Source organism: Abramis brama, assembly GCF_963993115.1.
Source record: "Abramis brama genome assembly, chromosome: 22".
Lineage (NCBI taxonomy): Eukaryota > Metazoa > Chordata > Actinopteri > Cypriniformes > Leuciscidae > Abramis > Abramis brama.
Window position 1 is genome coordinate 22,261,618 of NC_139984.1, and position 25,619 is coordinate 22,287,236.

Sequence of the window (25,619 nt, forward strand, 5' to 3'; positions counted from 1 at the left end):
CACTCCTTGGTTATCCTGGCTGTGTGCTTCGGAGTCATGTTGGAAGACCCAGCCTCGACCCATCTTCAATGCTCTAACTGAGGGAAGGAGGTTGTTCCCCAAAATCTCGCAATACATGGCCCCGGTCATCCTCTCCTTAATACAGTGCAGTCGCCCTGTCCCATGTGCAGAAAAACGCCCCCAAAGCATGATGCTACCACCCCCATGCTTCACAGTAGGGATGGTGTTCTTGGGATGGTACTCATCATTCTTCTTCCTCCAAACACGTTTAGTGGAATTATGACCAAAAAGTTCTATTTTGGTCTCATCTGACCACATGACTTTCTCCCATGACTCCTCTGGATCATCCAAATGGTCATTGGCAAACTTAAGACGGGCCTTGACATGTGCTGGTTTAAGCAGGGGAACCTTCCGTGCCATGCATGATTTCAATCCATGACGTCTTAGTGTATTACCAACAGTAACCTTGGAAACGGTGGTCCCAGCTCTTTTCAGGTCATTGACCAGCTCCTCCCGTGTAGATCTGGGCTGATTTCTCACCTTTCTTAGGATCATTGAGACCCCACGAGGTGAGATCTTGCATGGAGCCCCAGTCCGAGGGAGATTGACAGTCATGTTTAGCTTCTTCCATTTTCTAATGATTGCTCCAACAGTGGACCTTTTTTCACCAAGCTGCTTGGCAATTTCCCCATAGCCCTTTCCAGCCTTGTGGAGGTGTACAATTTTGTCTCTAGTGTCTTTGGACAGCTCTTTGGTCTTGGCCATGTTAGTAGTTGGATTCTTACTGATTGTATGGGGTAGACAGGTGTCTTTATGCAGCTAACGACCTCACACAGGTGCATCTAATTTAGGATAATAAATGGAGTGGAGGTGGACATTTTAAAGGCAGACTAACAGGTCTTTGAGGGTCAGAATTCTAGCTGATAGACAGGTGTTCAAATACTTATTTGCAGCTGTATCATACAAATAAATAGTTAAAAAATCATATATTGTGATTTCTGGATTTTTTTTATTTAGATTATGTCTCTCACAGTGGACATGCACCTACGATGACAATTTCAGACCCCTCCATGATTTCCAAGTGGGAGAACTTGCAAAATAGCAGGGTGTTCAAATACTTATTTTCCTCACTGTAAGAGTGAACATAAGTCTTCATGTACTCCCAACATCAGAGCCACTAAAGACGCAGTGGATTAGTTTTATTTTTGAAGGGAATGCGCCCCCTTATACCAAAATTCATTTATGTCTGTGCATTTATGTCTGTGCCAGCTGATTTTTTATCAGCTGGCATGTCAGATATCATTCATTAAGACACAATCTATCAGAATGAAAGCAGGACAACACAGATGAAGTCCTTGAAATACCTCTCAGGTTACCATGGTGATCCAGAGTAGAGTATGCATATGTATGAGAATCATCATGAGTAGAGCATTTTGAATATAAAAGGTCACCAGGTGCCTGAAGCACCCCCATTATCCTATTACACATTGTTATCTAATTAGTTTTGATTAATTTAAGAGGAAACCTCTTTGACGCCAGGAAATGGTTATAACTTAAGCCCTTGACCCTTCTTTTGTTTCGAAAATGCTTGTCTGTGTACCTTCAGCCTCTCGATGGCCTCTTCTCCGCCCGGCGTGGACATGATGCGCTCCTGGATGCTTGAAACGGACTGCAACCCTGCCTGGCTGCACAGAGAGCCTGAGGACGGAGAGGCTGTCAGGCAGCCCATAGGTGCTGTGGAGAAATGGCCAGGCCGTTGGTTCTCTGAGGCAAGCAAGTATCTATGCTTATTGTTGTGTATATCTTTCAGGTCTGAGCCACAGAGGAGAGAGACAGGCGACGCAAAGAGGAAGAAGCAAAAGTGGTGGAGACAGAAATGTACGAGAGAGTACAAGAGACAGACAGACAAAGAAAGGAAGAAAAAGGACAAAGAGGAGGAAAGACCAATGTGAGACACACAGTTCACATCAAAGGATTACAACAAACACGCCAGTCAGATGCACAGTTTTCACCTCAGGTTGTTAACATTTATATACCCAATACTTCCAGTTCCAAAAATCCAATTCATAATCAGAGTCTTCCTGTCCAGCAATAACGTCCTTAAAACAAGATATTAAAACCTGTTTTAGAGATTGTATCTTGAATTTAACTGTATTTTGTCTTGTTCCATTGGCAATTTTTTTCTTCACCTCACTAAATTTAGCTTAAAAAGAAATGAAATACATTAAAACACAATGGAACAAGAAAAAATACACTTCAATCCAACATTCATCATTTATGATTTCCTTTTATACATTTTCTTCTATATACTTTTATTATATTTAATTTGAAAAGCATCAGATTACAGAGAAAATTGTGATGCAGTTTCAGGCTGATTTTCAATTCAAGATACATTCTTTGGAAATAAGTCTTAATTTTATATACAATTTTGCTAAGGTAAATTTGTCCTGTTTTAATAATATTAATTTTGACTACAGTATATAATATTTTTCCATTTTTAAGTATAAACTAAACATCACAAATTTCAGTATATAATATTTTAATATGAGGATATTAATATTTCATACAATTTTGCTTCTTAAATTAAAGAAACAACTTACATTTAAATTATAAATTTACAATGAGACAATAATTTCAATAATACATTAACAATAAGAATAATTTCATTTTTAATAATAATAATAATAATAATAATAATAATAATACTACATTTAAACAATAATTTAAATAATAATAAAGATTTCATAATAATAAAGTTTTATAATTAAAAGGAAGGTACTGATTATAAAAAAATAGTTAAAATTCTGTCATCATTTATTTACTCACCCTCAAGTTGTTCCTAAACAGTTGATGGGCCCAACTGACTATGGTATGGAAAATAAATACAGGTTTGGAACAACCTGAGGGTGAATAAATTATGACAATTTTGAATATTTATTTAATTATTATTTATTTTTGCACTGTATGCACTTATTTTAAGTGTTAATTTGATTAATGTTAATATGACTTCCTTTGAGGAGTAACATGCAATATATATGTATAATATAATAAATAAAAAAAACAACAACAACAACAACATGTGACTTCAGAACAGTGCAGCCAATCTTACAAGCACATTTAATGTGATAAATCTCTCTTTTTTTAAATTTGACTTGATTTTGACCTGGGTGAAAACTGACACTTCTCAGATAGGAGAGAAGAGTTATGGGGTGGGGTGGGGGGTTGCATAAAGGTCACAAACCAGGAGAGGGGGGGGCTTGGGGAGGTAGAAGAGTTTTATCATAACATGCAGCTATACAAGCTATAAAATTTTCCACGCAGCACATCATTCTTAAAGTCATGATGCTGTCAATGTTTGGCAGCCACAAAGCTCTTCAAAACAAAATTTTGGTACATCTACTGTGACTGGGAGGGGAGTGTGCATTTTAAAAACCTCAGTCGAGCTTTCTGCTGTAGATTCACGCTATTGGATTTTTTCCCCACTTCATTTATCTGAAAAGACTCTCCTGAAGCAACTAGGCCAACATGGCGGAGTAGCAGCACTGCATTACATTACCGTTCATGCGTTCAGATGATGCGATTGAGGCCGCTAGCACACAGACCACGGCAAGCATATCAGTCAAGTTAAAATGTTCACTTTCCCAGCACCATATGGTTGTAGAGGTAGAAAGCACAGTGTGCGTTCATCTCTCTGCGTATATCAAGAACTCCCAGACAGATAGAAAAGCAAATAGCCACCTGAGCTCTGATTCGGTTCTGCAGCTTTTTAAAAGGTATGCAGAGCTTGCGTAAGAGGATACAGAGAACAGGGATGGGAGAGGGCACAGACGCACTTGAACTAAAGCGATACGGGAGTACTGAGGCTACATAATGCTATGGTATTCTTACACTACCACTGCAACTGCTATTCTGCAAATGTAAAATGATCAAACATGCACCTTTTCTCTGATACATCATTGCTTCAGTTTGTGAACTTAGTAGTATTCTAACATCGTCAATATCGTGACCTGCAATGAAAAGTTAAATCACAATAAAACCTCACTAGGGAAAAACAAAAGACAAAAAAAAGGACACGATTCCAATGAAAACCAATGATCAGATTAAAGGACTGACATTAAAGAGATATTTCACCTAAAAATAAATTCTGTATCTTCTCATTTATTCACCCATATCATTTAAAACCGTATGATTTTCAGCTTTAACATTAAGCAGAATGCCATACAATAGATTTTTTTAAGGAAGTCCAAAAAAGTAACTCATTCACTTACAGTCTTCCTTTAATCGAGAATAACCATTAATCTGTTTATCACACAAAGCTATTGACTTTAAAGCTGTATTTTGTCTTATTGAGGTTTAGGCTTATAGCAAAATTTGCCAATGAAATAAGTTAAAATTAAAAACGGTGGAAAACCCCAATGGAACAAAGCAAAATACATTTTATTTCAACATTCATCATTCATTTATTACTTGATTACTTCATTAGAAAATTTGTCAGATTATGGAAATATAAAGAGTTGAGAAGCAGTTTCATGTTGATTTACAATTGAAGATATATACCCTGAAAGCATCCGAATATTATAATTATAATACAATTTTACTTCTTAGTTAAATTTGTCTATTAATTTTGACAATATATATACTGTATATAATATTTCATTATGTGGATATTCATTTTATATACAATTTTGCTTAAGTAAATTTAAATGCAAAAAAATTACTGGTCGGTTTATCACAAAAAAGTATAGTTGTATGGCCCATATAGACTACTTTTATGATTTGTTATGCTGCCTTTTGATATTATAATTAGCATAAATAAGTATAATTCACCTTTCCTTATATGGAAACGAGATCTAGGACATTCTTGTGTTTCACAAAAGAAAATAGAGATTTAATGATAACAAAATGTTCATTTTGGGGTGAACTATCCCTTTAAGTGCTTCCAGATGCAGTCTATCAGATCTATCGTGCTGTGAGTGGGGTTTGGGCTTATTTGGAGGAAAGCCTGCCATTAAGACTGCATCATGCCAGACAGTCTATCAAATTAGGCTAAGAGCAAGCATAAAGCCTGCTAGCGGCACGTTAACCCATCCATCCCATATTTATCTCGTTTGTCTGGGATTCCTTGTGGTAAAAAAAAAAAACTGAGGCATGCAAAGCCGATAGGTTTGTATTCCAGAAGCGATGAATAAGCTATTAGTAGCGAGAGGGGAGAGCGAAAGGATGTGGCCCCGTCACGTGTATACACACATTTGATTCCACTTCCAAGGCAATCATCCCCCATTGGCTCGACTGAAGGGAAGCAGGAAGAACAGAAGGTTGACAAGTCAGAGTTGAGAGGACTAGTAGAGGAATGACTGACGGAGGCAGTTAGATTTGACAAGACAAAATATTGTGGAGACAAACATGAGAGGGAAACACTTGACTTTACATAATTGGCATGTTGTGTGTGGTTAAACTGGACATGTTGTGTTGGAAAACAGTATCGTCTGTTTCTAACCATCATATGTCCAAACTAATGCTAATCTCCATCGCATGTTGATGAATGGTTAAATGAAGACATAGAAGGAACAACAAAGAAGACAATGCAAGCTTGTCAAGACTGCGGCATTAGATCAGAGCTAAAGAATTTGCCACTTGTGAGCACAGTAAGTGACCTCCCATTTGTCTGGCAATTGGGCATGTATGTCAGTGGCCATTGGGGTGCGCTGTGCCTCGACTTACTGTCCAGGATGTCCCCGAGGCCCTGAGCACGGAGCAGGTCCTTCAGCCGTGTCACCTCGTCCTTAAGCTCCCGCACCAGTTTCGCGTTGGGGTCCTCATTGATGACGGCGTTGCACTTGATTTGCTTGGCTCTGTCCGCATATCTTTGAATGAGCAAACAAAAAACAATGATCCAAACAGCCATTGATATCACAAGAGTGTTTTTATCTAGAGCAAGAAAGCCCTCTTATAACAATCAGGATCTAAGGGTGGAAGTCACATTGTTTGATGGTAAGTAGGAGTGAATTCTTACCGGAGTGTGCTGAGAGTTTCATCATAGTTAATGTCAGCAGGGCTCAGGGCTGCCACCATAGCAGTCCTTGAGTTCCCTCCTGGTAAATGAGCACAATTATGCAAACAATTAGAAACATTAAGTAATGCAATTTTGACTTTGAGCTAAGATGGGCTAACGAGTTCCACAGACTATTAAAAAAAAAAAAGAGCATAAGAAAAGATGTGATTGTAAATAGTAAGCGTTTTCTTTTTCTGTTAAATTATTAATTAGTTAGATTTCAAAATGGTTATAACACTGCATTACATTTGACCTTGGAGAGAAACTATAGAGTGGGTTAAAATCTCTGCAATAATTTTAATACAACGTAACAGTTGAAAGGGTTTTATTTGATAGCTATTGGTTGGCAACATGGCATCTTATGAGAAAACTTTAGTTCAATCAGTTGAATATAGATAACAATATTTAGTGGAATAAAAAACAAAACAAAAAAACAAATACAATAAATACATATATATATATTTTTTAAATGCCTGTTACCAGTGTTACGCATGCGTTCGGCCAATCAATGTACAATTACGTCCCTGGTAGTTCCTATAGTGCTGGGTTAGAGCCTACTCTGAAATAGGAGTCCCCACAAAGGGCCTTCCTAGAACTAAATTTTTCCCAGTTTCCTGTGGCGCGAAAATGCCAAAAAGTGGGTACTTCTGCCATTAGTTATAGGAAAAACGAAAAGATTCCTCCGGTGTGAAATCCCCTATACGTACCTAAATTCTCTCTTAGCAGCCAAGTCAACACTGAGTCTCGGTAAGGAATGAAGTCTGTCTTCTTTTTTTTCTTGCTCTGTTTCAAAACAGCCAGTAAAACATGTTGGAATGTAGACCATGTATACAGTAACTGCTATAATAATAAAGGGCTTTAGGAAATTACTTGATGTTTGAGACATCAAGACAGGACATTATTAAGACAAAAGGTTACATGGATAAAGGTGGATAGGTTTAGATAGAAATGGTTCAGTGGTTAGTGACCACAGGGAAAGATTACCTTGCTGGTACAGTTATCCTGAGAAGGGAAGCATTGCCAGGAGAGAGACACACAGCAAACAGAGTTACAGTACTGAAAACAGGCAGGCAAACAGGCAGAGAGAGAGACAAGAATTTATGAATACTACTCACCACCTCAGCCAGGGCCGAAATAACCTTTCCTAGTGTAGTTAGAGATTTATTGATGTTTGCTCCCTCCTAAGAAAGCACAAACAGGTAATTTAATAATAATAATAATAATAATAATAAACTATGATTAAATCAAATTTAATACATTGCTCTTAAAACAAATAAGACCTTAAATGCACTGTGACCTTAGCCTTTGTTGATTAAAATCATAAAAATAGCTGATGCATAAGTGTTTTGTGTTCAGTAACGCATGTTACATTCCTGGAATATTTGAGGAGTGTGGAGGAGAGCACAGTCATTTTTCATATGGCAGGTGGTGGTGGAACTCTATAGAGGCTGTAAAATTAGTCTGTACCTTCAGTCTGGTTCCTTTGGCCCCTGTTGAGTCAGCACGCTCACTTCCTGCCAGATCCACCAGGCTGATTTTGCTGACCTGAAACAAGACAAAACAGATACTTTCAGACTGATCAACACACGCTAAAATAAAACACAAAGGAAATTTCTTCAGTCTGGCATACTATGTCTGTGGGAGTCTATTTTTTCATGCTGTCCAAAATTTTTGTCTATTAGGAATATAATTATATACATATTTCTGATATAGCAATGTCCAAATGAATCAATCTAATGATTCAAATCAAACTGATTCAGAGAGCATTTGTAAATCATGTGTTCCATTAATCATTGCTAAACAGTTCAATCATCCAATCGTGTTAGGGTACTGTAGTAAAAACATTGGTGCATGCATGCAAAACTAATTGTGCTAATGAATGCTTGGGTCATCTTTTCATTTTGTCGTGCTTGAGTTTGGGCCAGCGGTGCCGCTGCCAAACTGGATGAGTAATATTAGAGTGAGGGCTAGGGTGAGACCTGTGTAGTGAATCTAATGTAGTAGCTCTGTACAATAGCTATTGTGTCCGTGGACCTCATAGAGCTGTCTTTGTGTCTGCAGCAATTACACAATGAGCCCCACAAATAGGACGTGTGGGACGGGTCTCTTTCTCTTAGTTTTCCTTTCTGCTTGGGTCAGGATTTGCTGACTTTGTGTTGCAGGACTATTCTGAGCTCTGTGAAATGTCATAATGGCTGTGAATGGGTGTAAAGTATCCAACCTTCTCTGTGGACAGGTCTGTCTCGCTGTCGTACTTCTTCTGGGTGAAAACGATAGTGAAGACGGCGTGAGACCGGCTGCTCGTCTCGTTCATGTTTGTGGCGGCAACAGTTCTGAGGACACAGAGGGTCAAAATTAGTGCTGTAAGTGTCACATACAATATACATATGAATATTAGAGTGAAACAAATAGTAAAGCTACATCCGAAATGTGTATTTAATGGATATTAAATAATGTTATGGTATTTTCCCAATCAATTTATTAGTAACTTTTGTTACTAATTTTAAATTTATTAGTGACTTTTCCCAGGTGAATTTAAGTATTTAAGGTGATGGTCTATCGAATCGTACATTTCATTACCTTATTTTTAACATCTGTGTCAAGCTGCATTTCACATCAAAACTAGAGTAAACCCTGAACTCAAAGTAATTTTGTGGGAATTTTTTATTTATTTAATTAATAAAAGTAAAGTATAACAAATAATAAAGATTTTTTTTTTTTTGATCCCTCAATTATTTATTTTTTATTAATTATCATTATTTAGCAATGTATTATTATTTTACATTTATTACAAAAATACAATAATAAAGTTTGAACCCTGATCTTAAAGAAAACAAACAAAATATGCACTACACAAAAATACAATAAAAATCATTATAAAAGTTAAAAGGCTATCTTCCATTGTCCCTCCCACTGTAAAAGTACAACTGAAGTACATTAATATGGCACTATTCACATTAGGGGTTGCACAGACTTGTTGACTAATTTTCTGCCATGACGTTTTAAGCTTGACGTCGACTATTCGCTGATCATGGCCTATAGAGGGCGCACCAGGATAAGAAATCTTTGAAGTCCTCTTTACGCTCCGTTTCCAAGTTAAAATGTTAAATAAATGCATACTCCGACAGCGCTCCACAAGATATGTTTATACCATCTGGATGCTCAAAACTGATCAGGTGAATGCATGTTTTAAACAGCCGTTGTAAACTAATGCGCTGCTACATTGTAACGCACACACATACAGGCAGTAGCTCACACAGAATCATTCAGTAGCACAGAAATGTATTGATAACACTGTTCTTTGATTTATCAATAAAATAACTTAGAATCTGAAAAGGTCTAACTTCTAGCATATATTCTTAGTAACTAAAACCCACAGCTTCACTATTAGTAGAGAAACGGTGCCAGGTAGAATTAATTCCCATGCAATCTCTCTCTCAATCATGCATTCATATGTAATCTTTACTGTGCAACTTTATCTGTATCTGATTTAGAACAAGCAGAAATCTGTGAGAAATATAACACAAAAGAACTGATAAAAAGCTGTTATGTAGGAGCAATAGCCTTGTGGGCAGCGCTGTGTCATATGCCATAGCTGTGCACAAGGCAACCTGCGTCTGTTCATTAATGGCATCATCAGCGATTAGTCGACGTCATCTCAACTTTAATCACATTAATGTTGATACCTGATATCAGAAAATCTGAAGTCATTCAACCCCTAATCCGCATTCTATTATAGGCAAGGCTTTGTCTCTTTATCTCTTTATCTTTGGCCTGAAGAAGGTGGAAGTTCATATACAGCTCTGTATGCTTATCACCAGAGTGTGAGAGCATAATCCTGGAAAGTGCTAGTAAGTGCAGGAATTAGACATCAGCACATCTAATGTGCCGAATATGGCACAGGGTGGGGATGCTCTCGTGAGAAACAGGCTTTACATGTCACATTATCCACAAATAAACCTTGGTAATCAGCATGGGAGGATTAGAAGCGTGTTACTCCTTCCCAAGAGTCACATTTTACACATGACTGTCAGTCAGAGTATCACTGGAGGAAACATTAAACAACAGCTTTCCCATTTCCCCCTGGACAAAAAGTCCAACCTCTATCCTTCAAATCATCCAAAATGAAAAATAACCTTATAAGTACCTGATTTGAAATGTTATACATTGTCTACACAGAATCGTGATTTATATGAGTTAACAACATAGGATTCTTGGTTACACTTTATTTTACGGTGTCGTTAACAATGTATTTTTATATTTAAGTACTGAGTAATATTAAGCAACTACATGTACTTACTATAGGGTTAGGGTAGTATTAGGATTTGGTTGAGGGTTAGTTGCATGTAATTATGCCTAATTTACAGTTAATACTATGGTAAGTACATATAACATATGTAACAAGGACACTGTAAAATAAAGTGTTACCGGATTTTTCTCTCACCTAGCTTTGTTACCAGCATCCATGAGGTCAGCTATGTCTGTATAAGAGGTCACGGCCAGTTTCGAGAGGTCTTCCACATAAGGCCCAAGTAGAGGATGTTCCCGGACACGTAGGTTCCCTTTGTTCTTGGGGTTTAGCAGGTCCCTCACTCGCTCACAGTATATCTCCATATAAGCCACCTACAATGAGCATATAACAATTAGATCGAATATATAACCTGAGATAAAAGAACATATATATTTCTGTATTAATCTACTCTGTAAAATTCCACACAAAAAAAAATCCTAAAAACTCACAAGATACTCTATCATACAAAAGATTAAGGTCAGTAATGTAATTTAACGAAATCAATACTTTTATTCAGCAAGGACAGGACACATTAAGTTGATCATGTGACAGTAAAGACATTTATAATGTTATACTGTATATGCATGCATATCCACCAAACCCAGATCCACAATCCATTTCAGATCCAAACGCATTCAATTGTCTTCAGTATATTTTTTGGCAAACAATTATGAATCATACCAAAATTAAAAAGCATCAGAGCAAATATTTTACAGCATATTTAATACCACTGCCAATTTGTTTGTAGCTGAACATGTTTTACTCTTAGTTACTGAATACTTGAGTGGGCTCTGAACAAAACCATCACCCTCCTCTATTGAGCTTAATGCTTTTAGGTAACACAGCAAAAAAAGCATTTCAACAGATTAAGGAGAGCATGTGAAGTGAGTCCCAGGAATGGACTAAGGAGTCATGGCGTGTCTGCTGCTCACCTCCACCGAGTACGAGATCTCCTCATTGTTATTGTCATTGATTTTCTCAAAGAGATCTTCACAGAGCTGGGAGGGGGACAAAAGAGCACATTAGGGAGGAAAGAGAGAGCGATCGATACAGAGCACAAATAACTGCTGGACGTGCTAGACGGAGAGCCAATGCCTTAATGTCTTCTGGCAATGTCTGCTTTGAGATAAGAAACATCTCAGTTGCTGCTGAGCTCTTAAGCATGTCTTTTACTCTGGATCCATTAAGGTGATACATATGCTGTGATATAACATGCGTACCAGAGGAATAATGCCTTCCTGTCCTTCCTCTTGCTTTCCCATCATGGTGTAGGACTTGCCAGCTCCGGTCTGGCCGTAGGCGAAAATGCAGACGTTATATCCCTCAAAAGCATGCTGCAACATCTCTTTTCCGATGTCATTGTACACAAGGTTCTGTGACGCAAAGCTGGGGTCGTCCGGCTAACAGAAATGCAGAAAAGGGAACAAAAGACATTAATACAGACTTTTTTGGAGGATGATTAATTACAGCTGTAAATCTGACCACATGCACATTTTATTGTCCACTGAGCCAGCTCAGCAGAAAAAGCAGAAAGAGCAGGAAAAGGACAGAAGGAGAAAGAGGGAGAAAATGAGACTTACCGAGGTGTGAGACCAGTACGAGTAGTCGAAGCTGAAAGATTTGGGTGCTTCCTTTGGGTTCTTGGGGTTCAAAATAGCTGGAAAAGACAGGGAAATTCAGTATATATCAGTATTCAGTTTTTCACACAAAACACCCAGTGGTTGACCAATATGGGTTGTTTCAATACCCAATAATGACACCAATATCTAGAGTGAAAGGTGATAAGATGGCTGTCTGATATACTTTTCATTTATTTTAATAGTTATGGCGATAATATCATTTGTAATGTAAAAATTTAAATAAATGTATAACTCATTAAAATAAAAATGTTGAATTGAATAATTTTTGCATGATAGAAATTTATTGAATGAATATAAAAATGTCTACTCAATTCACAGAAAACAACCTGTGAACTGTAAACATTAAAATCTGCTATGGACAAATAACAGACTACAGTTAACACAACTGTAACAGACTGCACAATAACAGACCATTAAATAAAAAATAAAACTCAAATAAATTGATAAAATTATAAAAATATATAAATATTAGATGAAACAAAATTTTGAAATATTGCCATACAACTAAATGAAATAAGTTGTATTACTAAAACTGAACCAAAATTAAAATGAAACCTGAACATAAAGTCATTCTATACATATATATAGCTACTACTCCACAACCACTGTAAACCATGTGTTTGGGAGGTATTTTTGTTTTCAACAATTGAGAGAGGACACATTCAATCCAGTGGGGCCTGTGTAAAAAAAACTGATGACTCAAAAATGTCTTTGTGTGGGATCAGCAGGTCCACCTGTTGCATGTGACTACCCACAATTATTCTCATTTCTCACAGTTGAAACACAATTGAACTTTTCCTGTTTTCTTTGACAGATCTCTCACATACTATCCATTCACTCTCAGCAGGTTGCTACATATCCTTGCAGTCTTAATAAACAGGAATCTACAGGCTTGTTTGGTATTTGGCGTGTCCCAAATATTCAGCCAGACCCTCATCTCAACAACTCCACACCATCAGAACGCTAAGCTCAAAAGTCTGCAGGGCCACAGGAATCTACTGTAGGATATTTATAGGTATCAGAAAGCCAGCTGCTGCAGTCCCCTCGACTGACTCGAAGAACCCGGCATGGCCCCCCGAGCGAGTTCAAGCCTTGATTCGATCCAGACAAACACATTCCACCAGCAGAGCGCAGGGTGGCGAGGTCAGTTGGCTAGGTGGGCGGAAAAAAAAAAGGGTGACTGACGAATGGGATGCATATGCTTGCTGTCATAGCAACAATCCAAACAACAACATTACAACAACCTTTCCTGCTCCCGCTGTAACAAAAGTGACGGATCAGCCCAGAAATAGAGAAATGTGGTGTTTTTTCCACTTCAGAGTGCGCATGGATAGAAGAGAGAAGGGAAAGAGGTGCGGATTATACATAAATAGTCAATGGTCTAATTAAGCACAAGGTTCTCTGCAGATGAGGACGTTTGAGCCCCCTGCAATGAGTAAATCACCAGCAACACCTATGGGACACTGGCTAATCTCACAGTCTTCATCTATTATTCAGTGGAAATGAGAGGGGAGGGCTGAGTACTGAGTCTCTTCTCTCTGCAAGATATCAGTTGAAAACTAGACTAGAAAGTGTATAATGAATATCCAATATACAGCAATATCTATATATGATTTTGCTGGTGAGTATCTGAAAAATCACCATAATTACGTGTCATTCCTTAGCTGTGTCCGAAATCACATACTGCCAGAGTAGGTAGTACATTTGATTAAAGTGCCCGCTCTCTAAACTCCTCCTTTCCGAGAGCTTCCTCTGCTCCGATTGGTCAGATGGCCCATCTGTTGTGATTGGTCTACCACTTACAGTGTTTGTTAGAAACGAAACGGCAATTACCATAGCTGAATTTCAGCTCCGGAGGTTTCTTCCAAAGCCACTTCAATCAGACCATCTCGGCTTCCTCAGCACTCAGTGATACGAACACTTTTGACATATTATATTTCTTGCAATAAACTATTTGAATTTAATTCAAACGCAACCATGCTGCGTGTCGAAGTGCTGCCCACAATCAGCTTCAACAAAACTCTAATTCGAATTTAATCTTTAATCCATTTTAGAAAAAATATATAAATCTTGGTATATGAAATATTGTCAAAAAAAAATCTATTTTAATTTTAGTTTTATTATCTAGCTTTACTAGTAAAAGGGGAGGACAAATCCACAGGATCATCCTGGTCTCAAGAGTTTTCATGAAGGCATCTTTCTCAGAAAGCTGGTTAGTTGTGTGCCTCTTCGAAAAGATAACTGATACGTTCCCAGGTTGCTCCTTTTCTCGTGCCCTGCATCCTCGCATGGTCAAAGTGTCGAGGACAGGCCCGTGTCATTCAGAAGAAAGAGAGGCTAAATAAAGAGTGATTACACTTCTGACCTAAGGCCAACTGGAAACTGGAGCAGTGGACACACAGGGATTTACATTACCACAGTCTTTCTGCACCTCTTTCCTGGAACAAAACACACAGAGGGACTATAAATGCCTCTCCCATCATGCACTGTGCTGTTCACCCATCATATCAGAACACTGATGAGATGGGAAGATCAGCACAGGGGCCGAAAGACAGATGGAAAACCGGCAAGCCTGGCCTTGCTCACATCCGCACATGTGTGGGTCACTCACACCTGTTTGTATCATTCTAGAGCCTCTACTATGTTGAAAGCATTCAATTGAAAGCATAAATGAGAAAAGATTTTACTTTCAAAGCCTATATAAGCACTTCCTGTTATGTATTAAAGTCCCTAAAATTTAATTGGGAAATGAAAACACAGAGTTCAAATTATCTCTTGCCATTCATGTCTCCTACGTCAAAACTGCTCACACAAGCCATAACAAAAGTTAAGGCCTGTTACCATGACGACCACCACACTGATCAGTGGGATACAGAATCATCATCTGCGTTATACAATTTAATTTTGTACCTCCCCCTCAAAGACGTGAGCTGTTTTCATTTTCAAGCTTGAAATATCAAACCCAAATTAAGTGACAATTGTAATGCCATTAGACTGTTAAAAATTCACATATTCATGTTTGAAAATCCCTTAAATCTGGCTGAACATGTAAAAGGCTTCAAATGAAAGCATTAGGATTTGTAAATTAGACATTAAGCCACACATTAGGTCTGAGAAGATTCAATACATATGAACAGTGAACTGAGCAAGCCGTTTAAAAAAAATACATGTATACATAGTGTATGCTATATACATGCAAATGTTCTTTATATACACAATAGCTATACTAACCAGCTGTAATAGTATAGTAGTATAGTAAGAGTAAAATGGACTAAAAAGAATACATATGAAATTACTAGAAATTTAAAAGACATTTAAAGTCTGCATGAAATCAATTTGACCGCATTTATTTTGTTAGTGCACATTAATAGTCTTATGGTGAACAATTAGTTCGTGCAAGTAAATCCACAATTTTTTTTTTAATAATTGTCTGTCTTCATAGTCTTTAGTCGAAATCTGAGAATTACCTTCCCTTCTGGAATGGCATCCATATATATATATATATATATATATATATATATATATATATATATATATATATATATATATATATATATATATATATATATGGATTTATTACATTACTGAAAGTAGCTGACTATCTTCTTGTTCATATCAGGGATTCAGTGTACTATATTCAAAATGTATCCTACTGTTTAATAGGGTGTACCATACTAACTTAAAAGTTTGAATTATTTTTAACCCAAAATAGCCAATTTTTTGTTCGAATATGAAAATGAACAGCATTCACTGGCCAAGGGTAGTGTAGCTAGCCAGGCCCATCTTCTCAAAGCTGTCTGTGAATGACAGTTTGAAGCTAACACGAGGCTAATTGCTACTGAGGTGGCTGAACTGAGTGAATAACCTCTCAAAACAGCCTCTCAACTCACACAATTATGTTTAGATAAAACGCTTGAGCAGACCACAAACCATCAGCCAACGGAGAGCCGGTCATTATGCAAATACAAAACTAAACGTGCTATTCACTCCTCCCAAACAATGTCCTGACCCCAATCCCCAGTCCTCTTCAGCTGAGACCAGCTTAATGTCATGTGATCATCAAAAACGAAGTCTGATTGGACGTTTAACTCACTTGCACACACAAATACAACACTGGTTCGGCAAGATATTCCAGAGAGAAACAATTATGCAAATGCTCACTTTCTGCAGCCAATTGACAAACCAACTCATGGGTGAATTAGGTTGGCACAGCAATGACACAAAAACACACACACACATGCATGTTTGTCTTCCTGCTAGGACGCCAGGGTACAGATGCACGAAGAAGGCTAATGGCTTTCATCACTGTAGGAAACTCAAGCAGGAGGGATTTTAAATGAGTTAGCAGACTACACCAGCTGACCTGCATGTGCACAGGAAAAGCTTAGAGGAAAGAATGAAAAACCCATCTGTCTGCTCAAAGCGCATCAACTTTCAGACTGTGATGATGAACCTGGGCTTATTTCAGATAGTGTGAGATGACCTGAGAATCGCAGGCATGCCCGGCCTAATGCGGTGGAATATGTGTCTCCTGCTCCGGACCCCATGAGACTTTGCTCTTTAGTCCAGAGGCAAATCAATATCCACTGCTAACAGCCTGCAGTGGTTTTAAAGGCATTATTATAAGACAAACAAAAAAACAGGCATTAAACATCTGAAATATATCCTCAGGACTCATGAGTACCTTAAGTTGCAGAGGAAAGTACATTTTAGCTGCTTACAGAAAACTTTTGGTTCCAGAAAAAGTTTCTGTACTATTGATTAACCATTGGATTTAAAATCCATTGCCAGGTTTTTACAATTAGCCAATTTTTGTTGTACAGTGAGTGCACAACAGAAAATACCCAAGACACAACAGAAAATACCCAAGAAGACCAACATAACGATAGCAAAACAAATATCCACCTGCCAAGATTTACACCCAGAATGGCTTCTGCGAACACAGATCTACTGTATACTGCTGTATCCTTAAGAGGAAAGCTTAAACTGGACAGAGTGTGTTCCCATCTGGAATGATCTGTGGACTGAACACCCATCTGCCTGTTGAGGCAGTAGAGAGCAACACACAGGCTCCACTTTCTTCTCACAGGTGCTGAAGATCAAAAGCAACCACAAATCATCATGAAACTAGCAAATGCCAAGGGTGTTCAGCAGCTTGAACCACACGGGCTGTGCCCACAAACCCTTGAGAAGTTTGTCACTCTTCTCTTTTCACCGTTACTAGCAAAGTGATACTGTTATTATTTACTACAACGTGGATTAGAAGGTTAAACCAATGACTATTTTGAAACAATAAGAGAACAGAGAATTAGTATATCAATGCAATATTGCACTGAGCAATGGAAAACACCAGTGCAGAGATGTTGTGGTGCACAAAAAAAAGTGTGACTTCCTCCTATCACTGCAAGTTCCTTATAAACATCGTACGGCTGTTTGACATCATAACAATATCTGATAGTTTATGGAAGGGCATTTCAGGATACAGACAGAGCTTTAAGCTCATCCTCTTGCTTTTTACTGCTTTTGAGAAGTCTCAGTGAAGCCTCAGCATGCCGTCCACGCAGTTTTCATGTCGGCTACTGAAAGAGAATGAAAACAGGAAGGCTGAAGAACAATACTGAGCTCAAGCACCGCCGCCAGAGAATGCCAGGCCCTGTACAAAACATGAGGTCATCTGTTATGACTTTATAGAGGCCTATGAATGTATTCAGAGACCTACCACAATGAAACTCTTTTTTTAGGTAGAGAAGGTGAGTATAGGGCTGGACGGTATGACTCTATATACACCATGCTACAACAAGCATTAACAGTTATTTTATATCAAATTGTATCACATTTTCCATAAAAATACTAAGCAGCACAACTGTTTTCAGCATTATTAAGATATATTTCTTGAGCATCAAATCAGCACATTATAATGATTTCTGAAGGATCATGTGACACTGAAGACTGGAGTAATGATGCTGTAAATTCAGCTTTGCCATAACAGAAATACATTTATTTAGTCAAGTTATTTTAAAATTGTACTAACATTTCACAATATTACTATTTTCATTCTATTTATTTTTTAGCAAATAACTGCAGCCTTGGTGACAGGTGAGAATAAAAAAGTTATTCGTGCCTGTAAAAACTGTCAGATTTAACAGGACTGCTTTCTTGACTCGAAAAGTTTGATTTATGAGATTCCATCATGTTTGATTAAAGCAGACAGGAGAGAGGTGGTTCGGTGAGGACTGAATGAGAGCGCTGAATGATTGAATGATTATCTCCAGCACTGGATATAAGTGAAATAAGGCAGATGCAAGATAGAAATCACTAGAAAAGTGAAGCTCTGCCCAGCTGCCAAGATGTCATCTGGAGTGCCCTTGTCTATTTCTGTAGCACCAGATGGCAAGTGCTGCCTCACATACTGACAGCACCTCAGCGAAAGGAAGGAATGGGCAGATTTCTGAACTCAGACCTTCCTGACACACTACACTCTGCAAATTGTCATGGGACACGTGCTACAGTATGTACACAAACGCAAACGTATATACGTACGTGTATGTGGCAAGAGCATGCCAGCAATAAAGAAGGTAAATTGAAAGTTGAAAATGCAGAATATTGGATACTTCTGTGATTTGCAAACTATTCTTATTCTGAATTCCTGAAGCACAGCCAAGTTCATGTCAGCACCGTACATACAGTGTGACGATAAATGTGCCTACAAGCATACACAAACATACTGTACAACAGAGAAAACAGCATCAGGTTCAGAGCAGCAGATTATTTGTCAGTGTTAGTGAGTGCAGGGCCAGAGAGAGAGTATGACACCTCTTCAGTTTCAGTCAGGACCAGCAGACACGTTCCACTCCTTATAAAACCACCACGCCAGTGGAAACGGGAAAGTCCAGGAAGCTGAACTCATTTTACAGATCACCCAGCTATACATAGGCTGACGAATAAAGACTGCAGAGTTTGAAAGTACCTCATCTTCTTGAATGGCTCAACAATATTGTTATAGAAACATTAAATGTAATAAATAAATAAATAATTGAATTAATAATTCATATTTTTATTATTATCACAACTGCTAATAGGAAGAACATTAACTTCACATTTTGGCCCAAAAATAGTTAAATAATAGTTCAAATTATTAAATAAATAAAAATTAACCTATTAATAATTGTATTTAAAATAATTTTTAATAAATTATTATTATTGGTACATTATTATTATAAATTACATTATTGAAAATGTATGTCTTTTGTTGCTGCCTCTTCATAAAAGCAATTTCTAAGTTACAGAAGGATGTGTACTACTATAAATTGTTATAACCACTCACATTGTAGTTAACAAGACTCTGACTATGGTAAAACCATTTCCATGCACAGCCTCTTGATTGCTTAAAGGACAAATCCAGTGAAAAATGAACCTAGGGGTAATTAACACATGGTTACCGAGTCGATCGTTCCCTGCGATGCGTTTTCATGAAAATCGAATGTATAGAGTTTTATCTTTAAAAACAGATTAGCTCATAACAGTAGTATATGGGGCACAGAGTAAGTAAAAGTAAATCGCTAGTTAATACCACTAACATGGCTCAAAATAGCCTCACACTAACACGGTAACATAATGAGGGTCCTTACATACAAACCGAAGCATTGAGAACTTTGTAAGTGTACAGACAGTTTAATAAGAAGATACTTTATAAAGACAGTACATTACGCGTTGACATGCAGGAGCCATCTTGGAAAACAGTCTCGACTAATCGAGCCACGAACGCCGTGCTACGTTAGATTTCACAAACGTAATTCCTATCGACCAGCTATCCTATCGACGGCGTTCGTGACTCGATTAGTCGAGACTGTTTTCCAAGATGGATCCTGCATGTCAACGCGTAATGTACTGTCTTTATAAAGTATCTTCTTATTAAACTGTCTGTACACTTACAAAGTTGAGTTACGCATCGCAGGGAACGATCGACTCGGTAACCATGTGTTAATTACCCCTAGGTTCATTTTTCACTGGATTTGTCCTTTAATTTCAGAACATGAATTCCACTCATAGCACAATGATGATCAATATTTAGGCCAAGAGAAAGACAAGGAGCAAAGACAGAGAAACAGAATAACTGTGAGCCCACATGTTTTTGTTCATTGGGTTTTGGGATTGCTCGTCTCTTTGTGTCTACACCAACACCATGATGACTTTGGCCTGATGTGAACTGAGAGATCCTTAAACTCCTCCCACAACAGACCTACAGAAAAATGAAGTGAACTTTAAAAGAGCAGTTCACCATCCTGCCCACTATACAGCTTCAGCATTTTGGACGACAACGCTGTTAGATGCATTGGTCTTTGGTCTGTGGGATTCAGTGGACAGCGAGTTTGAGTCAGCACTCTTCGCACCATGAGTTAACACTACCAAGAGACCCGATGCCTAATCCTAGATGACTAATAACACCATTCTAACATCTAAGGAACAGCAGAAGTGATTAATTAAACTCATTTCTTTGTAGACTCAAGGTTAGCTGAAGGGCATTGAAAGCATGTGATACCGCAATTTTCGATGCGAGTGCAGATCAGGCGTCCATCTCCAGACCGAGTCCAGACTACAGGTACACCATGCCAAATGACTGGCGGCCAGGACAGACTCAATGTTTTTCTACTAAATTCTGCTTTTCATTGCCATGAATAATACAGAATGAATAAAAGTAGTGGCCACGATTAGCCGTGCCTGGACTACAAAGCTCTATCTGCTGCCACTCTCACATTCAGTTCCCAGTTCACTAGGATTCTAAGACAGAAACCAGCATTGGAGAGAGAGACAGAGAGAGATGGTAGTGAACGATAGTTGGAAAGTGAGAGAATGGGTAAAGCAAAGGAGACAAAGAAAGGTATTAGAGCAGGGACTCACAAATGTTTTGTCAGTCGAACCCCTTTGACCTAAAATATTTACTAGAATTACGCCCTGAGATTTTAAATGAATATTTAAAAAATAAAAAAATAACAAAACATTTGCATGTTCACGTTTCTCTGATGACGGTTAAAGGGTTAGTTCACCCAAAAATGTAAATTCTGTCAGTAATTACTCACCCTCATGTTGTTCCAACCCCGTAAGACCTTCGTTCATCTTCGGAACACAAATTAAGATATTTTTGATTAAATCTGAGAGCTGGATCACTGCTCCATAGGCTTCTAAGACATTATAACTTGCTGGCCCAGAAAATGCATTAAAGACATCGTTAATATAGTCCAAGTGACTACAGCGGCTCAATCTTAAGTTTATAAAGCGACGAGAATACTTTTTGTGCGCAAAAAAAAAAGAAAGAAAAAAAAAAGACTTTATTCCACTATTCATTTCCTTCTCTCTGGGCCTCGAGTTTTTTCACGTAGTATAACTGCGTAGCGCTTCTGTGTTGTACGTCACACGCATCACACACATGACCTGCGTCGGCCAATAGTGAGCCTACGTGTGACGTACAACAGAGACACGCTGCGCTATTACACTACGTGAACACACTCTCCAGCTCTCAGATTTAATCAAAAATATCTTAATTTGTGTTCCGAAGATGAACGAAGGTCTTACGGGGTTGGAACAACATGAGGGTGAGTAATTACTGACAGAATTTACATTTTTGGGTGAACTAACCCTTTAAGGTTATTGGTCATTTTATTAATGACCAATAATGATGAATTATTATGATTAGATTAATTACTACATTACAAAGCAGAGGGTTCCAACTATTTTGTTTTTGTTTGTTTTTCTGTTTTGATATTTTAAAATGTAATTTATCCTGTGATGTCAAAGCTGAACTTTCAGCATCATTACTCCAGTCTTCAGTGTCACATGATCTGAAATCATGAAATCATTCTAATATGCTGCTTTGGTGCTCAAGAAACATTTCTTATTATTCAATGAGGTGAAAAGAGTGATATTTTTGATAAGTAGAAAGTTGAAAAAACAGCATTTATTTGAAATATAATTTTTTTGTAACAGTGTAAAAGTCTATTATTGATAGTTTTAATCAATTGAATGCATCCCTCCCTGTTGCATAAAAAAATATTTCTTTCACACACAAAAATAACAAATAACTGACCCCAATTTTTTAAACGGTAGTGTACAATAATTTAAGTAGAACTTTTCACAATCTAAATAATGAGTAATTTGATGGATAAAATTAAATCAATCCTTTTCTCAATGAATATCACATTTCATTCAGAAATGTGTCACATTAAATAAGTATAAAGGAGTAGTGATTGTAGTTTCATGATGACTTTAAGATTCACTGGAGCAGAATAACAAGTAATAACTGCTGTTTTTCTACCTCACTGCAGACAGTCCAGGAAGTGGAATGTCATTTTACATCAATAAGATAAATTGTGAGCATGAGGTGATATAACCGCTTGTCCTTAACTTCCACAAGGAGGAGGTGAAAACATGACTCTCAGTCATGTGACGTGGATGGAGAACTGTTTTGGCCTAATTTCATCCGCTTTGCAGTTGCTGTCTATGCATCCATATCTTTATAGCAGTAAAAAAATTCCACCATTCCAAGCACAGCCCTGTGATGCTCTCTCACATTCTCGTGCACGTGACGAAGGCCGGACCTCCCACCCGCCCCCAGGCTCATCTCATCCTGCACCACTCCAGCAGATCAACCCCGCTATATGGGTAATTACAGACCAGACTGGCACAGCAAACAGACGGCTTCCCTATACAAGGAAATGTCCTGTGTAAATAGATTATCTTTGGATGATAAAAAAAAAAAAAAAAACTGCATTTACATAGAAATTCATCTGCAAGATTTATGAAATCTATCAAATTTACCATAATAACCATGGTTTCTGCTAAAATCCCATTGATACTAAAGCTGCCCCCAACCTAAAGCTGACCCTGTTTAAAATCAGCATTTTAAACCCATGACACACCAACAGACACAGCGACAGTCGGGCAATGTCTGGCCTTCTTTGAGCGTCGGTTGCCTCTAGTTGGACGCCATCTGGGTTTTTTGGGCCGTGAGAGAGAGAACTCTGATTGGCTGTTCAGCTTAGCGTCAGTGCACAAGAATAAAAGTGAAAGTGATGAAAGTGAGCAAAGACAGCACAGGCTGTTATAATTTCACGTCATCTTGCCTGAGCATTCCAACGCGTAAATATTTTCATAACAGCATGAGCCGACTGGAATTAAGAAAGTGATCAGCATGACTGAGATTCAAAATGGTCACCAAGCCCTGACTTGTTCACGGTTTGTATATCTGCAGTTCTAGTTTCAGTTTCCCTTTTTGAATGACGAAAATACCTACTGATATCTGCTGATGTAGACACTGATATTCTTAAACGCAGGCACAGAACACACGTGCTAGTTGACAGTGGTCAGTAGTCCTTTTGGTGTGTTTAAGCGCAGATTTTTGGCCGACTCACAGCCGACGAGAGGCAACACGGTCAGCTTTCGTCACCGCTAGTTCTTTGACATCAGCTTGGTATGTCCCAAGCTTTAGAGCAAAAACATCAAGGACAGACTGAAGTTCTGCAGGAAGTACAAGAATTGGACAGCAGAAAATGGTGCAAAGTTATTTTCTCTGATGAAGGCCCCTTCTGACTGTTTGGGACATCTGGAAAATCAATTGTCCAGAGAAGAAAAGGTGAACGCTACCAAGAGTCCTGTGTCGTGCCAGCAGTGAAGCATCCTGCGACAATACATGTGTGGGGTTGCTTTTCAGTCTCATGCATAAACAATGGTATCTAAACATACTGCAAAAGCAACTTCTCCCAATGATCCAGGAGCAGTTCTGTGATGATCTGTGCATTTTCCAGCATAATGGAGCACTATGTCACAAGGCAAGAATCAAGTGGCTCTGAGATCATTTCATTGAAATTTTGGATCCATGGCCAGGCAACCTCCTGGATCTTAATCCCGTAGAGAACCTGTGGTCAATCCTCAAGAGGCGAGTGGACAAGCAAAAGTCCACAACTCTGAGCACTAATAAGGAAAGAATGGATCGACATCACTCAGGATTTGGCCCAGATGCTGATGCATGCCAGAGCGAATTGCAGAGGTTATGAAGGATCAACATTGTAAATAATGATTCTTTGCATATATTGAAAGTTTTTGCCAATAAAATCCTTTGAAAATGCATATTGTTTACCAGTATACCATAGAAACATGAAAAAATAATCCAAAAATACTAAAGCAGCAAACTTTGCGAAGCACAAAATTTATGTCACTGCCAAAACTTTTGGCCACGGCTATACACTGCAACAAGCTCAGGGAAGGGAAATGATTATAAATAATTATACTTCATTCATTCACTGAAAAGTATAGATTAATAGTTAGTGTAATCTAAAATACCCAATATTTACATGTGCTATTTTTATGCTTATCAGAGTTTTGCAGCATTAGCATATAGCAACATGATAATGTCAAACTCTTTGTAAATATATTGCAAAACAGTGTACTTTAGAAATACAAGAGTTTATGAGAAACGGCAAATCTGTGATGACAATTATATGAGTGTTTTAAATGAATATGAATGTAGGGCGACTTCGGATCATCACTCATATTTCATATATTCACATGCTGCTGTGGTCTTTAAGTGTTTATGAGCCTGTTTGTTTCTACAGCTGGTCAGAGAGCCCCAACTTATGCTATTAGCGAGGTTTTATTTTTGGCCTGCAGTAAATCAGAAACACAGTTCATCACAGTACATCAGTTGAAAAAATAACTTGAGAGTATTTCTCACACACACACACACACACACACTGCATCCCAAGCCAGTTTCTTCAGATGTTCAATTTTAATTCTTTGTACATGGACAAGCTGCTCAGATAAGACACAGAGCAAGACAACGCACTAGGTTTGAGACGCAGCCGGTGTTTAAGAGTTACAGATGGGGAGTGATAAAGGAGACAAATGTAATAAGACATTGCCAGCAACTTGACGCCTGGTAAAAGATTGAGGTATACCGGTGATGGTCTGCAACAGCTGTTCTACATCTAACCTTTTTTTGTTTTTTTTCAAGCATCACAGTGTGAGGAACCAAAAAAGGAAGCTAAATGGAAAACAGCTGACAAGAAGGGCAGAAATGAGGCATTACAGAAAAAGCAGAACTGCCAAGTACTAAGAGAGAAAAACTGAAGCCACATTCCTGGATTAAACTACTTCATCATTACAAAATCAAACCTTAGATTAGAGCATAGAGCTGTCATGATCATGACATATTGGCTGACAAAAGGGGGCAGACTGACATGAAGGCTATAAAATATTTTAAATATTAATAAAATATTCACACATTTTTGAATCAACTATATGTTAGAAAACCAATATTAGAAGAAGAAGAAGAATTATTAAATAGTAGTAGTAGCTGTAGAATGAAAATTAGAATATCCGACAATAATACATTTCTGTCTTATTTGCACTCATCATTGTAAAGCTGTCTGACTTGTAATGGCAAAAAAAAATAATTGAAAGTTAAGTGCTAATACGTTAATTAGGAGCACAAATAAAGGCATAAAATGCACATTAAATATGTTTATATTTTCATCATTTCAGTATTTGCTTAAAATTCCCTTAAAATTCCCTTATTTTGGAAGGCAATATATGATTGTAATTTAAAGTGCATATAATAATCATGGTAATTTCAAATCATGGTGAT

The 25,619-nt window shown here is 37.9% G+C and overlaps 1 protein-coding gene across 10 annotated transcripts in view; it reads right to left on the bottom strand.

Moving 5' to 3' along the window:
- The window catches only part of kif1b (kinesin family member 1B), a 77,948-nt gene that overhangs the window by 40,472 nt on the left and 11,857 nt on the right, over window positions 1-25,619 (bottom strand). For 3 of the 10 annotated variants that reach the window (XM_084099605.1, XM_084099598.1, XM_084099596.1), the window contains exons 3-15: window positions 11,924-12,000; window positions 11,564-11,743; window positions 11,276-11,341; window positions 10,497-10,675; window positions 8,274-8,385; window positions 7,520-7,597; window positions 7,168-7,233; window positions 7,037-7,054; window positions 6,760-6,835; window positions 6,014-6,092; window positions 5,722-5,864; window positions 5,248-5,289; window positions 1,601-1,812 (exon numbers count right to left, since the gene is read on the bottom strand). In XM_084099605.1, the coding sequence (XP_083955731.1) occupies window positions 1,601-1,812; window positions 5,248-5,289; window positions 5,722-5,864; window positions 6,014-6,092; window positions 6,760-6,835; window positions 7,037-7,054; window positions 7,168-7,233; window positions 7,520-7,597; window positions 8,274-8,385; window positions 10,497-10,675; window positions 11,276-11,341; window positions 11,564-11,743; window positions 11,924-12,000 (1,328 nt within the window). The remainder of the gene's footprint in view (window positions 1-1,600; window positions 1,813-5,247; window positions 5,290-5,721; window positions 5,865-6,013; window positions 6,093-6,759; window positions 6,836-7,036; window positions 7,055-7,167; window positions 7,234-7,519; window positions 7,598-8,273; window positions 8,386-10,496; window positions 10,676-11,275; window positions 11,342-11,563; window positions 11,744-11,923; window positions 12,001-25,619) is intronic. The other 7 variants (XM_084099604.1, XM_084099602.1, XM_084099597.1 and 4 more) reach the window with 4 other exon arrangements.